We start from the raw sequence: 17295 nt of genomic DNA, 5'->3' as shown, positions 1-17295 counted from the left end.
CTCTCACACTGCTTTGGAGGGCATGTGCAAGCAGCAAATTGTTTGCTTGGCGACTCCTGCATGCCTCCTGTTTTGAGATGTGCTATTTCAGTTTTAAGTTGTGGTAAATAACAAGATCGCTGTGCAGGAGAGGTCACAGAAAATACCAGCTTGGGATCACTCAGTCCATTGGGCTTGGTTTTATGTGAAAGATGAAGAGGTGAAAGTAATTAAGTATAACCCATTTTCTTCTTTTTAAGATGCTATTTATCCCAGAATACTGAAGAGGTAGTTATGTGAAATCTCATGCTTGTACCATAGATATTAGAAAATCTGTTGAATTGCAGGGGGAGGGAAATGCATTTGTCTGATGCTTGGATCCCTTCCTGTGTCCTCCGTTGTTTTCAGTGTGTAACTTTTTTTTTTTTTGTCAGTTCCAATGACAGGTTTCACTCAAAGGGCTACCATTGATCCAGAACTGAATGAAATCCATGTCTTGTCAGGGCTCAGTAAAGACAAGGAGAAGCGGGAAGAGAATGTAAGGAATTCCTTCTGGATTTATGACATTGTGAGGAACAGCTGGTAAGTCAATGAACAAGGTGCTATTTCTAGCATCTACAATGACTTTCTTTAGAAAGCAATCCTACACGATCCTGTCTCCCAGGTAACTCTATAACCTCTTATAACCATGGAATGGTAAAGTTGAAGACAACTGAATTCCCTTGAGGCACATTTTTTTTGCATAGTCTTTAGAGACACCATGACAATAAGCCAAATGGAGGCAAATCATGTGAACTTCTTTATTGGAGGCAGGTGGAGGGGATGAGAGGAGGTAAGCCATTATAAGAAGTTTCTCCTGTACGAAATGTTCAAGGCCAGGATTCATCATCAGTGCAGAAAACTCAGTCAAATGTAACTTGTTTTTAGCCGTGTCCATGGTACTAGTTATTAGAAACTAAGGAAACTGGTCTGTGTATGAACAGTGATGGAGAAATCTTCATGCCAGATCTATCAGCTCTTTTCAGGCTGCATGCAGTGGTACTTCAGGTAGCTGCTAGATCCATTATTTTGAGGAAATATCTGTTCGTCTGTTTGCTGCATTGTATTTGGTAGCTGGTTGCCACTGTCCCTTTCCAGAGCTGGCAGCGTTTTTTTGTATTCAAGGTCTCGTCTAATGAGGGGCCAATCACTTTGAAAGGTGTGAATGTTGTTTTTAAAAAATAGATTTTCAGTTATCACTTAAGTCTGCTTGGAAATCAGTAATTGAAATAGTAGCTTTGCTGCTGTAGTCTGTGACCTTTGCTATAGTCTACTGTGTCCAAGATGGTATTCTCCGTAATGAAAAATGCATCATGCTGACAATTCTGCTAGCAAATAGTGCAACATTTAAAGATACCTCCAAAGCTCGTGATGTAAAATTTTCTAGATTTTTTTCCTGTTTGTCTTGTGATTGAGGACTGTGTTCAGCCAAGATGACCTTGTCTGATTGTTGGATGGGTTTCTCTGTAAAGCTAAGAATGGGGATAGGACAATACATAGAGAAGTAAGAAAATCTTTGGTGCTATATGCCAAGCAGTTCAAATTGACATCATTTGTACCTTATAGTCTTCCTGTAGGTACTACTAATCCTTGCTTACTGCCTTGTATTTCAGGTCTTGTGTCTATAAGAATGACCAAGCAGCAAAAGAGAATCCAGGTAAAAGCCTTCAGGAAGAGGAGCCCTGCCCAAGGTTTGCCCATCAACTGGTGTACGATGAGTTGCACAAGGTATGAGGGTCCAGATAAATATATGGTTATTTTTTTAGTCTTACTGCTCTTAAGGTGTACTTGCTTTCTCAAAGATGGTATAAAGAATATAGCTTTTTGTATAGTGTTAGTGTTTGGGTTAATGTGGTGGGTAACTTTCATTTAAGTTACTATCATCTTTTGAAATAAGGTGCTAAGCTACTTTTTATGTCAATGTGAAGTAGACATGATAGCTCCTAGTTGAAATAAAAATGCAGACAATGAGATATACTAAACCTCTACAAAGTTGTCAAGTGGCTAGGTCCTAGCTGTTTTCATGCTTGAGAACACTTGAAGCTTCGTTCATTATCCTCAGGGACTTAATCTCACAACCTGTTAGTGAATAAATGGTCACAGATTGTTACCAACATTTCTAGGAGAAATTGCGTTTGAATGAACTGATCACTGTTAAGAATCTGCTCTAACAGAGGTGCCTTACTTTGCCCTGCACGTCAGAAGCAACTGTCATTCTTTAGCACTATCTGACTTTAATGGACATATTCATGCTTAAGTAGACTTAAAATTGTTTATAGTATACATGACTGCTCAGTAAATTTAGGACTTTGTGCATATTAACCAATAAAGCACAAACCACGGATTAGGTTACCATAACTTCATTAACGTATGAATTTAAATTATTGTGACACACTTACTTAACCTTTCATGGATATTTTGCAATTACAATAAACTTTTTCTAAAATTTTTTTTAGTCTGAAACAGTCTGGACTGAAAAAGACAATTATATTTTAGTCTTATCATTCCATGGGATGTTAATCAAATTTGGGAAACCCAATTAGCCTAAAAGTTTGGGGATAAGGGTGATTTTAAAGAGGAATAGGTGCAACTTCTCTAGGGAGAACTTGCATTTTTTGTCATCTTCACCAACTTTAATGATAGACTGTGAATACTGTTCTGCCTTTAATGGTTTACTTCTGAGTGTAAGGTATCTTGAGATTGAGAGTAGCGTTTTATAAGTTATTGTGAAGGCTGCTAAGTCATGGCAGTTGCCCAGCTTTATCTGAAGAGCTATTTCATGTGCTTGTTTTGAAGAGTCTTATTTTTAGAAACCTCTGTTCAAATGACCTTTCTAAACTCCTCCGATATAAATAAGGAGAGCCTACATCAGTGGGATGCAGAATACATTGTTTTGAGTGATTATTTTTAAAGCTGTAGAGAAAGGTAGCCTGTTGGACTTCTTGAACCTCAGTATTTAAAGACCCTTTGTGGCATGTTTAATATCAACAGTCCAGAGTCTGAAATACCAAACGATGTGAAGAAATAAAAAAGTGAAGAAATAAACCGTCCTTTTTTTAACACTTCCACTTTTCTTGAGATTTGGCTTTCTTCATAAATCTAGCCTTGCATTTCAAAGGTGTTGTATCCTGAAACTATTAGAATGGCTGTTAGACTACTTCATTTGAGCTATTGTGAGCAAAAATAGATTTTTATGTACAGGTATATTTAGTATGTCCATGATTGGCATCTCAGGATTGCTAGAATCTTTTTTGAAGACAATCACAGTAATGGTTGCAGCTTCTGATTCTACATAAGTTTGGTGTTTTCTTCCTCAGTTCTTCCTAACGTTACAGTTTTGGCTTTTTTGTTTTACTCTTTATTCAGTTAGCTTTTTTCTTTTCTGCCCATGTAGTGTATTGAGTGTCTTGCAGCTAGACTGCTGTATTGAGGCAAGACAAATCTGCCCTTCTAGAGACCATTTAGAAATGGTCTAGAAATGTTTTTCTAGAAATATTTTTCTATGCAAGTCAGATGAAGGCTCTGTAGAGTTTATGGAACGTGTGGGGACACAGGCCTGCTGGTCATCTCCCAAGATTGTGCTGGACTGGGCTTGTTGTCATTTGGAGCATCTTTAGGACTTCCCACTCGCTCTGTCAGTGGCCCTTGTCTTTGGGGAAGATAATGGTCTTCGCTGACTCAAGGCAAAGGCTGCTCGACTGAACTGTGGTGCTTTAGTGGTGCAGCTTCACCAACAGTGCTCTGACCAGAACCAGAGCATTAGTCTACAAAGTCCCTTTTTTCTGAGTCTTCCTAACAAGCATAAATGTTTCTTCTTCAAAGAAAATGCATGATTGGTGGAGTCCTCTCTCAATTATGTGGGTGTAATCTGCTCATCCCCAAATTAGAGAAAGGCTTAATACAAGTTCCTTAATTTAGCCTCTCATGACAATGAGAATTTGGAGTCTCTGAGGACAAGATTGGGGAAGAGGTTGGTAATCTATCAGTTTAAGTATTGTTTGCATCAAGTATTTTGAACTGGGTAAAAAGCCTTGGCTCAGATCCTTCTTTGCTGCTCATATCTTAGATGCTTAAGGATTTATCACGCTCATATGTTTTTTCTAAAGACAGAGATTGCATGGTTTGGGGATGTATGCTTATAAATGTCTCAGGAATCTGCTAGAGGGAGGTGCTAACAGTGCAGGTTTTTTTATTTTAAAATGTAAGCAGTTTAAGAGAACTTTCTTCATCTCCTAGGGGACAAAGTAAGGCTAATAATAAGATGGAGTAGCTTGTCTAAAAGGCGGTTTTCTCCCTCCAGAATAAACCTCTACGAAGATGCTGACATAGTAAATAGTCTTTGTTTAATGGATGTACACAAACAATCAACTTTTTGATCTGCCTCTGATTTGCTTAGGTTCATTATTTATTTGGAGGGAATCCTGGTAAGTCCTGCTCTCCGAAGATGAGATTAGACGATTTCTGGTCTCTGAAGCTCTGTCGACCTTCAAAGGAATACCTGCTAAGACACTGCAAATACCTCATAAGAAAGCACAGGTATAGAAAGAAAAGGTGTTTTGCAGTTTTCTTTTCCAGTGTGTTTGGTGGTTTGTTGTGGGTTTTTTGTGTTTTGTTTGTTTGGTTTTTTTTTGGGGGGGGGAGGGGGGAGGGAGGGTTGGTTTATTGTTTGTTTGTTTAAGTTGCTAAAACTTGAATATTTTGTAAACTTTTGACAGATGTCACTTTATTGATTATGTAATCATTTTCAGGTTTCTTGATTATTTTTAATTTTATAAAAATTATGTTAATAATGAAAAGCAGTGGGGCAAGGCTAAACTACAAAATTAACTTCATTCTGGTTTTACCATATTATTCTAAACCTAGAAAAATCTGGCTGTTGTGTGGGGAGTTGTGGGGAATTTTTAGATTCCCTTTTCACTCTGCTGTTCATCAACATGTGTTTTGGTAACTGTCACCTCCCAAGGAAATGGAGAATGTTTCTGAAACACTGTGCTAGGAGATAGTAACAGCTCTGAAGGATGCTAATGAAGTCTGGGGGCTGGATGCCTTTGCACATCTGAGACTGAACCGTGGTGAGGTCATCAGAGTTTCTCATTCAGAATCACTTGAAAGATCTCACTTATGCAGAATTCAGCTACACTGTGGTGCTTCTTGCACTCTGGATACTTCAGAGCCGCTTTATATTTGCTATTTAGGGCAACAGCTTTTCAAAATCAAGCTTATGGTGTTGCCTTAGGCAAGAAATTGCAGCAGCGAGACAGCCTTTCAAGACCCAGCAAATTATTTGAAGCCAATAAATAGCTCTTTCTGCATTCTTGGTGAGAATACTTTGTTATCAGGTCCCGCCAAGAGTTGGAGGTCAGTTTTTACTGATGGTGTTTTACTTCTGAGGCAGTAAGCAAATTGCTATACTCAACTCATAATCACTGTGGCTGGATGAGGCCTTTTGCGGGTTAGCCACGCAATAGATGTGAATACCTACAAGGATGAATAAAGGTCTTGCCCAGTAATCTGGGAGGTTTATTAAACCCACATGTGGTTGTATGCAAATGCAGCTGTACAGCCTCCAGAGACAGCTCTGGATTACTTGTTTTTACTTGCTTAAACTGCACTCAAAGGAAATGTTGCTGCATATTGTCTGGCAGAAGTTTGGGGTTTATGCACCATGCTCCCATTTACTGGGGTCCGTACGAGGGAGCCAAACATGGCCAGCCAGGGACTGGTATGATGGGTGCTTTGCCTCTCGAGTTCGTGTGCCTCTCAAGGCTGGAGCTGAACTGCTGCAGAGTCACTTGGCTGCCTGTTACCTGCATTCCATCAAACTCTAGGTACCAGAACAGGTACTTGGCTTGCATATGCAGCAAATCCACTGCATCAGCTGGAGTCCTGTTTGGCGAATTAGCTTGTTTATTACCAGTCAGCCATAGTGGAACTAAGCTGGCTAGGCGTAGAAGAGCAAGGTGTTAGTGGTTCCACTTATTTCAGGTCCTTCAGCTCTCCTAGACCATGGCAATATCATCTTAAGAATATCTATGTGAATGTTTGGAAGAAATCGTGCTTAAATACCCAAATGTCATGGTCATCAGGTAATAGACATAGTCTTAGTGCTCCATACACTGGCTAAACGACCTGCATCTTTAGACAATTTCAAAATTTGGGCTACACATGTCCACTACTGTATAAATAGACAAGTTGATGACCCAAATAAAAAAAATAACAATGTGATTAAATCTATTCAGTGTGACTTCTTTCAGTTTGACAAGCTATACTCTGTTAAAAGTAACTGAAATATATTATGAATAAAATATGATGTGTTCCTGTAAGGCAGTTGATACAAGGCAGTTAAGTAGGGTCCTCATCTCTGGAAGAATCCAGAATTGTCTGAGCTGTTTTCCTGGGAAGGCTTAATACTGTGTATTGGTGGTGCAGAAGGCAACAAACAGAGTGCGATACTCCACTTGGTGAATAGGTGGTAGGAGAAAAAGATAGGTAATTTAAACCTCATCTTTTCTAGGCTTATGCATCCAATTCAGTGCTGCAGGGAAGTAGCTTTGCTCACTGATGGTGCTGAGCCTAGAGTCATTTTCCGAGAGCTATATTAACTTCTTCAGGGAATTCACAGAAGTTACAGTTTCTGTTCATTGAAAGAAAATGTGAAAATAATGGTGGTAGTGCACAGGATTTTTATGTGCATGTACTCTTTCTGAAGGTGGGATATTAAGGCGCAGTATTCATTGAATCTGGGGGTTTTCACCCCTGTCATCCCTTTTTCTGTTGTCTGGCAGAAGCGGGGAGTGTTCTCCGTCCCTGTACTTTTAGTTGCACTTCTGCACAGTCAAGAATGTAAATAACTGTGGGACTGAAGTGCTGAAGGCTTGCCTGTGTCTAAACTGTGCTCCTTACATGAGGTGCTACTCATACCTTACTTTATTTGTGGAAAACGAACTGTACTAAGTGTTTTATATTTACGTATTAAGAAGTTATTGTACATATGCTTTTGAATATTTTTAGTAAGAGTGTAATACTTTGCCCTTGTAACTCCCTTACACCCCCCCAAAATTCTCCTCTGTGTTTCAGTCTGGCTTGAAAGCGTGTACTGCTGCAAGTAGAAGGCTGAGCTGCCATTAACATTGTGGTGTTTGGAAATACTGGGCTGAAGGTTTTGTTAGATAGGTTTTGCTCTTTGTAGAAATAGTAGTACTTAGTCCTGAAGGAAATGGCTGTGCTCAAATTTTCTCTCTCTTTGCAGATTTGAAGAAAAAGCTCAGACTGACCCTCTTAGTGCACTGAAGTACTTGCAGAATGATTTGTACGTAACTGTGGATCACTCGGACCCTGAGGAGACAAAAGAGGTAGTGATGACCGATCCTTGTCTTAGTTATAAAAAAATGTAAACTGTGTTCTCGTGGAGTTTTGAGCCTCTTAAGCCTTGTTTTTATTCAGTTTGAAAAAGCTCTACAGGTGCATGACACTTTGCTATATTATGTATTTCTCCGCTCTAAAGATCATACTGCTTTAGAAGCAGTCATTTTATCTGGAACTGCAGTTGTAAAATAGCTTTTGTACTCATAATAGTGAAGACTAGGCCTTTGTTTTAATTCCAGCGTACTGGTGTGTATTTTGGGAGCTTTAATTGAAATGTAAACTCTCTGAAATGTCACGAGTCTGTAGTTGCTTGTGTGGTAGAAAGTGAATAGAAACTCTTACTCACTCTGCCTTTTGACTTGTCAATATTAAGTAGCTCTGGGGGAGGGCAAGAGGTTTTTCTCTAGATGATGAGTATTTCTGCAAGTAGATTGTATATATACATTGCTTGCTAACCTTAAAATCTTATTTCCTCTGACTTTTGAATATTATCCAGTAGGCATGTTCTTTTATTTGTTCCAGAAATTTGTTCCCATTTCCTGTTTTGATTCCATTACCACAGTATGTGTCGCTTTACAAAAAGGCTTAAAGAAATAGTGGAAAGTGTCAGATAAGGTGGTCGATTTGACTCTGCCATTAATTTCCACGTGGAACTTGGGGCAGCCAGCTATGGAATGAGGAAGAGGAGGCCATGGTTCTTACTCTCTTCTTCCATTAACGACTTTGGAGGTGATTTGACAGCTTCTTTTATAAAATTGCGATAGGAGAATGGGTGCTTTTACTCCAGGCTGAGTCTCTGGATTAAATCACTTGATCTGGTGGTTTTAACTTGTTACTGTACATAAAGAAAAGATCATTATACAGGTGCTAGAAGCTTTTGGGGGAGAACATGTTTCTTGCATATGCACAGTAGTATAGAATTGTAGGGTTAGAAGAATCAAGGAAAAAAATATTTACTCATATTGGGATCTTGGAACTGATCACATTTGTCAAATTCTGGTTAACATTTATAAACATCTGATCCAGTAAAACATTTAAGTCCTGTGCCTGTAAGGTTTCTGTTAGATGGTTTCTCATTTAAATTGTCCCACATCAAGTAATTTCACATCCTTTCTAGCCATTTTAGCATAGGAAAGACAAATAATAGATTATGCAGATTCTCTTCATCTAGAAAAGGAGATAATTTCCCCCCCCCCCCCCCCCCCCCCCCCCCATGCACCATGCATCAATGGGGCTCAGCCCAGTTATGCCCCATCTTCCCAGTGTGGTAGCACTTTCCTCTTCCTGTTTGAACCTGTAATAACTTATAACATACAACAACTATTCTGATGCTCTCTTCTCCTGTTCTTCTCCCTCTCACCCACTATAAGACCATGTCCTCTGTTCTCTGATCTCCCTTTTTCTCCATGTCGTACCTGTGTGCTGGTAGCCCCATCATGCCTGTGAAGACCATGTCTCATTTTGGCCAGTTACTCCTAAAGAGATCTTGCGTCTCATGACTGGCCGTGCCTTTTTATTGCCTGAACAGAAAACATTTTGTGGTGTAATCAGCAAGCTCCTCTCCTTTTAGTTCATGCTGGCTACTGTCACTAGCAGACCAAAGGAACTGCCATAAAAGGTGCCCATTGTCCACATCTGGCATAGGAAATCCTTTAATAGTCTACATTTGATTTTTCCCAGTTCAGGGTGTAGTATTTAACTTGTTCACCTTGTAATAATGAAGAATTTACCTGACTGTATGGGCTCTTCTGAGATTTTTGGGGAAAAGTAGTAGCTTTATCATGCAAGATAGAAATAGAATAAAATGTTTTAAAAAAAATAAGTCATCCCTTTTCGTAGAGCATACTAGTGTTCTGCACACTAATGATGTAGCATATGAGCTTAGGTAGCTCAGTCCAGCTGAGTGAATATGTTGTGAATCCTTTCTCTGCAGGCCTAATGCCTGATCTGAACAAAATTCAATAGCTTCTGTCCATCATGCTGGTCCATCTGATCAACGCATACCATTCAGCAAAATTCAAGCTTCTGTTCCAGTGGTCTCCTAAAAATCATTTAACAATTTCTCGGAGGCTTTTTTGTTTGGGTTTTGGTGGTGGTTTTGGTTGGGTTTTTTTGGTTTTTTGTTGGTTTTTTTTTTTTACTTGTTTGTGGTTTGGTTTGGGTTTTTTTTGTTTTGTTTTTGTTTAAATTGTGCTGGTCAGAAAGCTTTAACTTCCAAAGCTTTTTATGCTGCAGCAGATCTGCCAACTATATGGCATAGAGCCAGGTACTGGGCTGGTACTGACCGGGTGTATTTCCAGTTGACGTCAATTTACCTTCCGGTTATCACATTGAGTTGGCTTTTTGCTCTGGCATTACATCTTCAGATTGCTCTTGTGCTTTCCAAAGGACTGACGCAGGCTCTTTGGATTTTGTATCAAATTTCAAGCACCAGTTTGTGTATCTCAGCCCAGACACCTACATATTCTGTCTTTATTTGTAGTTGAGATCGTCTTAATTAATATCAAAGGCTATGTATCTGACTGGCTTGCTTCATGCTGGCTACAGTGGTTGAATGTTGTACGGCTTCTTAGTGTGGCAAACGTTAAGGGATTTGGTTTCTGCCTGTTAATTTCTCTCTCTCTAGGGCAACTGTTAAATTTGAGAAGGACCAAGCTGAATAAGTTTATCCCCAACTTTGTGCTACAGTTCTCTTGGAGACTGGTCTATATGGTTTCATGTTTTATGGATTGAGATATGGGTAGTGTTATCTAATATTACAAGTAGAATTTCACTTTGAGGTAAGGCTTACTGGCTTTGTAATAGAAGTAATTTCTTCTAAGTTAGGCAAGTATCTTCAGCTGTTTTGAGTTGGATGCCAAAGAAAATAAACAGACTGTTCTTGAAACTTTGGTGTTAGTAACCAATTTTGTTTAAAGTAGCATGAACGATTGATAGTAGGAACGTAGCCCCAGACTTTTGTTCCTTTGTTGTGAATTTTAGGGATGTTAATAGGATTATAGTTTTATTTCCTTTTTTATTATTCTAAAGTGAAGTAGATGCCTGCAAGTGACAGGTATTGCATGGGTGCGTGTTATAGTAGCCACAGGCTATATGCCAGCTCTGTTTCTGCTGTTCCCCATAAATGCAGATCCAGTTCTCTTTAACTGTGATTCTGCTTGAAATAGCTTAAAACTCTTCAGTTAGTTCAGTGTTCTCTGGTCAGTGAATCTTTTTTTACTGGCTGTAGATTAATAGCTCTGACATTGTATGTAAAGGAGGATAGATCCTGAGAGCACATGGAAGTTTGTGTGTTCTAGTTCATGCAGAGGTTGAGGTCGTATAAAAGACTGGCATTTGTTGGTGTAAAAATTTCTGGTGGCATGGATGTTCTTCTATTTCATATACACACAGATGTGCATCTGGTGGTAGTTTACAGCTAGAGGCTTTTAAAGGTAAAAGGATGGTCAAGATAGAAGATCAAAAGGAGTTCTAAGTTTTGTATTTGTGTCAAGGAAAAAAACAGGTGCTATTAGAGCACAGAAACATCAGTAGATCACATACAAGGCTGAAGGTGGTGTTCCTTGAACACTGTAGTAACGTACCCAGAACTTGGCTGCTGCTTAGTGGGCTATAGAAGAAATAAAGATGATATAAAAGGTGCCCAGTGCTGTCCAAGTAAAGGGGAGTAAGATGACTTTGTATGTTGAGATTGAGATTCAACTCCTGGTGAATCTCTGTATAAAACAGATACAAAGTACAAGTAAAACTTGAAGTATGTTTTTCTTGGAGCGTGGTAGAAGAAAGAGCAAGAACCTGGAGGCCAGTTTGAGGCCTGACTAGCTTGTAGACTGAGGCTGGAGGCCCCTGTTCAAGGCTGCTTCATACTTTCCATTCCTAAGACCTTGTCTTTAATAAATTTGCCAGATGAAGCCAGCGGGGCCCCGAAGTATTGTTTGAGTCTGCATTAGACTGATATTTCTGGGAAAGTTGAAGCCCAAATGGGAAAAATAGTTCTAGGAAGGAGCTAAGAAAAGCATGCTTCTCTTCTTCGTGTCCTGCTGTGATTATTTTTTATTTTATTTTTTTTTTTTTAAAGCTTCAGAGTCTGAGTGCTGCAGGAGCAGAGGCTTTGGAGCCAAGGAGCCTTTACAAAAACAGCTTTCAGCCTTCCCAACTTCAGCTAGTGATGGCTCTGTCCTCAAAGAATTTGAGCCTCTCTTTGCTGCTTTAAGCCTACACTACAAGGCACCATCCCAACACAACTGGTCAAAGCTGAGAAACTGTTTTACACTGTGATCCGAGCACTTGCCATATAGACATTACAGAGGAGGAATTATGTCTGATTTACACAACCTGCTGGGTATCCCAAAAAGGAGTTAGTTATTCCCCCTTAGAGTTAACCATGTCATTTGTGCAAAAGGCAGAAGCGTGCAATAAATATACTAAAACTTGCATTGGCTGCCACGGGGCAGAATTGCTTTTTTCCTGTAGGTAGAAATGTAGATAAATTACACATAACTGATAAAAACACAGTAATGTTGGAAACATGAAGGTCATAAGACGGAAAATGCCAGAATTAATATTACCTATGTAGTCTTAACTTGGCCTCTCTCTGAAGGTGGTTGATTATATTAGATTATATAACTAATGCACCAGATATGTAACTACTATAGCTTCATGTTGGTCAACCATATACATTTATCTCTGAGGAACCCCTGCCGCAGTTCATAAGGTGGGTTGGATGTCTGAGAGAAAAGTTAATTGTGTAATGAAGAGAACTGTTGTCTTTTGAATGGACGCTTAATTAGGAATGGATGAAGCCAGTGAGACAGAGGGATTGTCAGAAGAAAGTGGGTGGTGGTGTGATTAAAGCATTGGATGCTTCTGCTGGATAATTGAATTCTGGTCCTGCCTTTGTAACACAGTCGCTGTGTGACTGTGTGACGTTAAGCAAATCTTTTTTCGTAGGTGGTCATTAATTGGGTCTTTCATTCTGGTGCCTGTTGGCAGAGAGCTGAGGTGTGATTTCCTTGAGGGCTTTGCTCTTCTGGCTGCAAGTGAATTCAGAAGCTGCTGCACAATACTATGTATTTTGAAAAAATCAGATTCTGGTAGTTACAAATAGGGGACCCAAAATTAATCAGTTTGAAGTGCTGTCTGTTATGATAACAATTAATATGACAGAAAAAACTGAAGAAGTTAATTCCTTCTTTAGAGAAGAGTTTAAACCTCATGAAGAAAACACTGTATTGGATCTACGCTGTGAATGGTATGTAGGAAACGTGGTCTTGAGTAAGCAGTAACATTTCTATGGATTGGAAAAAAAGTAGGGGTACTTTGGGAGAACATTATACTATTAGCTGGCATTGTAATGCAAATGCAGAGTGAACCAGGTTAGGCTCAGTGCTGTCCAAAACTGATATTCTTAACTTAAGTGCTTTACTCTTCTATCAGAAAGTGCTTTTTAAGTGTGAGCTGATACGTAAATTTTCAGAACAAACAACAAACCTCAAGGTTAACTGAAGTGCAGTGTCATCAGTGAAGAAGGAGACAAGGTGCTCCTTCCCCACAAAGCTGGAAAGAAACTCCGAGCTGAAAATCCATCGTGCCTAGTGCAGTTGAGGCTGGAATATTTGGCAGAGAGTCTTTTAAACAAATTTTTGGTCTCAGTTCAGCGAGATTCTAGCTGGATCCTGCTTATATGGTCTCTTAGTTGGGCATCCTGAGACCCAACCTCAAGCACGGCTTGCTTTCTGTTTGCAGCAGGATGGCTGCTGGCGTTGCTGGGGGAGGCAAGGGAACCCCTGGAAGCATGTGGCGTCCGCTTTGTCCCGGCATAGCCAGCTTCACGTGCTACCAGGCAGTTGGCAGCAGGCCCGTAAGGCAATTGTGTAGGAGGGAAAGATGGCCAGAACATGGCGTTTGCTATCAGAAGCAGCACAGATTTAGCCACTGGTTTTATTGGAACTTTTGGAGCTATTTAAATGCTGGGCATCTGTTGAAGTGCATTGCTGATTCAGAGCCAAGCAACTCTTACAAGTTACGCTAGCAGTGAAATACACGTGTAGCATTGCAATCCATTTTGATTTCATATAACCAGACCTTGCACTCAAGAGGGTGCTTAAATCAACAACTTCCCCCTGTTCTGCAGTTTGTCAATCCTGTACCTTTCTAACCTGTTCTTAAATACCTCCAGTGCTAGCTTCACGTTAGCGACCCCAGAAGATGCAAACTCAATCTGGCGTGCTACTGTCCCTATTTTAGACTGGTTTTTTCCCGATGAAATGTTGAAACTGATCTTGCTGAAGTGTTTGTGTGGCTTCTTGCACTTAGTTGTAGATTTACATTTTTGTAGTGGCCTTTTACATTTGTGACTTTTCGCAGTTTTGTCCTTGGGACTTTCTTCTGTGGAAGCTCTGCAACCCTGACTCCTTTGAACTTTTATAGAGCTTGATTTTTCAGACCACTTCATTTTTTTTCTAGTGCTTTCCTCATGTGTTGCGAATTGATATAGGGCATCCAGAAGTGGTTGCCTTACTGTGGATGAGACCTACGAGCCTTGATAATAGGAGTACTTGATTTATTTGAAGATCCTACTCCTTTGCATGCATTTTCTATGCATTTGTCATTCTTGCAATACGGTGATACTAATCTATTATAAATCCTAAATGCATTTTCACAGAGCCTGTGTACCGCAACCTGTTTTGTATAGCTGATTTCTCCTGTTTATGTTGATTTGCACTTGGCCCTAGTGAATTGCACCTTGATCCATCATTATAAGCTGGATGAAATGGATAAACAGTCTGAAGCCTGTCTGCTACCATGCTGGCAGTCTGTCTGAGTGTGGTGTAAGGTCTGTGGACTCAGTGAACACTTCTTGTTCTGTCAAGCAGGTTATCACTGTAAAACCCAGAATGATGCTGACCCTGGGGCACAGATGAATCACTTCTGATTCATGGCTCCGTTTTGATGTCAAACCATTGACGGTTACCCACAGTAAAGTTATTTGACCTATTTGCCATTCTCTGTTAGCTTAATCTAGGTGATGCCTCAATAATTTGCCTTAAATATCGTATAAAAGCATTAGAAGTCCTATGAAAGTCAAAATGGACAATGTCTGTTGCCAAGTCTGATCCGTAGGGCCTGCTGCCTTGTTGTAGAAGAAATCAGATTGATATGATACAACTTGTTGCCAAATCCACATTGGCTGCTACTTGTCACCTTCTCTGCTCCTAGATGCCTGCAAATTGTCTGTGTTCCCATTTTTTCTTGAAATTGAAATTAAACTGATGGATATGTAATTCCTGGCTGTTCTTCCCACTCCTTCCCTGAACATATTTGCTTCTCTTCTGTTCCCCTCCCCCTTCTTTCCTTCGGGCTGTGTGCTGTAAAGTCACAGACAGGAGACAAAAGATTACAAGCCTTTAAGGAATCGGCTAATTCTTTAAGGAAACATGACAAAAGCATTAAACTTTGCTACAAGTGGGTAACTGAAAACAGCAGCCGGAGGCAGAAGATACTGTGTTCACTGTCTCACTAAGACATTAAGGGAGAATAAAACTAGGAACCTGTTACTTAAAACGTTTTTACTAATGATTCTGATGTTTCCCAAGCAAAGAACTTTGTTTTGTTTTGTTAAAAAGATGCTCCCTTAAACTTGTGATACGAGCTTCTCTGGTACTTCAGAAAGGTTGTTGCCATTTAAAGCTTTCTCTGTGTTCAAGAAGTTCATGCTGCACTGTAGCAGCTACCCTGTTTTCATGCCATCTAATCCTTGCTCGCTGAGACTGTACCACGTTCTTCCTTGGGAATGTTGTGTGGAAGAGGCTCTACCTTACTTCTGCACTGTGATATCTGCCAGAGAGGCAAAAGAGTATATATAAAAAAATAGGTTTTAGGGCTCCCAGTCAAGTACCTTTAATTGCATCAATGCTCCTCTAATTCGAGGAAAAATCATCCAACTTGCTCTGCCAAGGTGACAAATTGTATTGTTCACATGAAAGTGTCTGCTGCTGTTATTCATGTGTATGGCACAGTACTTCTAAGGTTTGTGCAAAGAAAACCCAGCAACTCTGAAGCCACTTGGACTTCTGCGAATCTTTTGGGTTTTTTCCTGTGCAATTAATAATACTTTTTTTCTTCTTTCTTTGTCCCTCTACCTCCTCATCTGCAGTTTCAGCTTCTTGCTTCAGCATTATTTAAGTCTGGCTCGGACTTCACCACTCTTGGTGAGTATTGTGTATCAGAAGAATTATACTGAGTATGTTCCCTCTGATAATGACTGTTAGTTTCTGCTGGTTTTTCTATCAAACGTTTTCAGTTTGAATATGCAAAGTGCCACTACGTAGACATTTGAGAGATTATTTATAATGACCAGTGTCCAGTGCCTTGAGCCCATATTTAAAACATCTGTCACCAGTGGTTTTAAACCCATGCCTCCCGGGATCATTTTGTGTCTCTTATTACATCTGATGCTTCACTGTTACCCAAATAAACAGAAGCTTTGGTCAGAATAAAGCACCTCCTGTCATGTCACTTTGGAATCTCACAGCATGGCTACGGCTCTGTTTGCTGTGATAACTGCAATTCCTGGAGTAGTTTGGTTCGCTCTGTTCTTTGCAAAACTAGTTCTTTGGGCAGAATGTCAAGAGCGAAGAAAACAGTGGCGTGTAGGGCTGGAAACGGGAGGTCTGAGCCAAAGCCATAATTTGTTTCACTATTCTGTCCAGTTAACTCTCTTAAACAGTTGAGAGATTAATCCTGGGCAAGGTATAGGAAGGCTATAGGCATAACTTAACATTCTTGTAATAATGTGTTGTCCTCAAGTTACCGACTCTCTCTAGGAGCATGGATGACTTCAGTTTTTGACAAACGCGTAATTCCCACTCTAAGGAATTCAAGGAAGGAAAAAGCCCCACTGCGCTATCTGCCCTGCTGGATGAGGAAGCTCTGCTGAGCTTGTGTGGTTTGGAAGACATTGTCTAGTGGATGCTATAAGATGAATTTTTTAAAGGAAGAAACCCCAAGTTTCAGAAAGTTGTTTTCTCCCTAGTTTTAAGTGTTCTAAAAGATGAATTAGTTCTTGACACAACACAATACTTTATTTACAGATAGGAGGATACATACATGAAGTGGTACTTCTAAAATAAAACAAAAAACCTAAGTCCTCCTTGATTTGATTAACTTGGTTGACTTTGATTAACTGAAGGGCAAGTTCACTGAATTAAAAAGCATTCCTTTGAGATACCAGTGATTGAAGTGATACAAAGCAGAGGAAATTGTTGTATGCTCGCTCTATTGTTCCTGCTGTTGATGGTTTAAGTATGGGGATTTGGATAAACAATGCTTCTGCTGCAGACTAAACCCTCCCTGGTTGGGAGGCAGCACTTCACAAAACTATTTTGCAAAGCGCCCTTGCGCCAAGATGCAGCCTGGGTCCTAGGTGCAAGTCCAGTGATTAAATAGCAACTCTGATTTGGGACTCCTACCATCAGCAGAGCTTGTCTCAGGAAAAACTCCAAGCAATACAAGTACCAGTTCTGGTTAAGACAGTACTGAAGATAATGAGGAAAGCCTGAGGACAAAAGAAATGAGGCACCAAATAAAAATAGCTACACAGATTTTGTTTTCTGGGACATCAGAGCAGTCCCCTGAGGACTCTTGCTTCCCCCATTTCTTCAGGACTGTCAATGAGCTTGACAGCCGTTTGCTTACTACTTTTTATGGCATTTTGATTGCAGTGTTGGCTTGGGGTGACGTGATCTCTGTGTTTATATGCACATAGTAGTGGGATGGAGAGCTGGCAGCCTTGTTAGTTGAGGCAGAAGTAGCAAACAGTTAACATCTGTCCAAAATGGACAACTGGCATATCCCACAGCTAAACTGAGTGTTTAAAGTAGTGAGCACTGACTTGCTTTCCCTTTTTCTTCC

General features: G+C 40.0%; 1 protein-coding gene across 6 annotated transcripts in view; it reads left to right on the top strand.

Annotated features, from left to right (window-relative positions):
* Positions 1-17295, top strand: part of MKLN1 (muskelin 1) — a 106194-nt gene that overhangs the window by 79428 nt on the left and 9471 nt on the right. For 5 of the 6 annotated variants that reach the window (XM_049814341.1, XM_049814343.1, XM_049814346.1 and 2 more), the window contains 5 exons: positions 414-561; positions 1632-1746; positions 4415-4554; positions 7268-7370; positions 15539-15593. In XM_049814341.1, coding sequence (XP_049670298.1) covers positions 414-561; positions 1632-1746; positions 4415-4554; positions 7268-7370; positions 15539-15593 — 561 coding nt within the window. Of the gene's footprint in view, positions 1-413; positions 562-1631; positions 1747-4414; positions 4555-7267; positions 7371-15538; positions 15594-16208; positions 17292-17295 lie in introns of those variants that run through there. The other variant, XM_049814342.1, reaches the window with a different exon arrangement.

This window comes from Accipiter gentilis, chromosome 11 (genome assembly GCF_929443795.1).
Source record: "Accipiter gentilis chromosome 11, bAccGen1.1, whole genome shotgun sequence".
Taxonomy (NCBI): domain Eukaryota; kingdom Metazoa; phylum Chordata; class Aves; order Accipitriformes; family Accipitridae; genus Astur; species Astur gentilis.
Note: the sequence above shows the minus strand (reverse complement) of the source record. Positions and strands in the feature narration are given on the sequence as shown.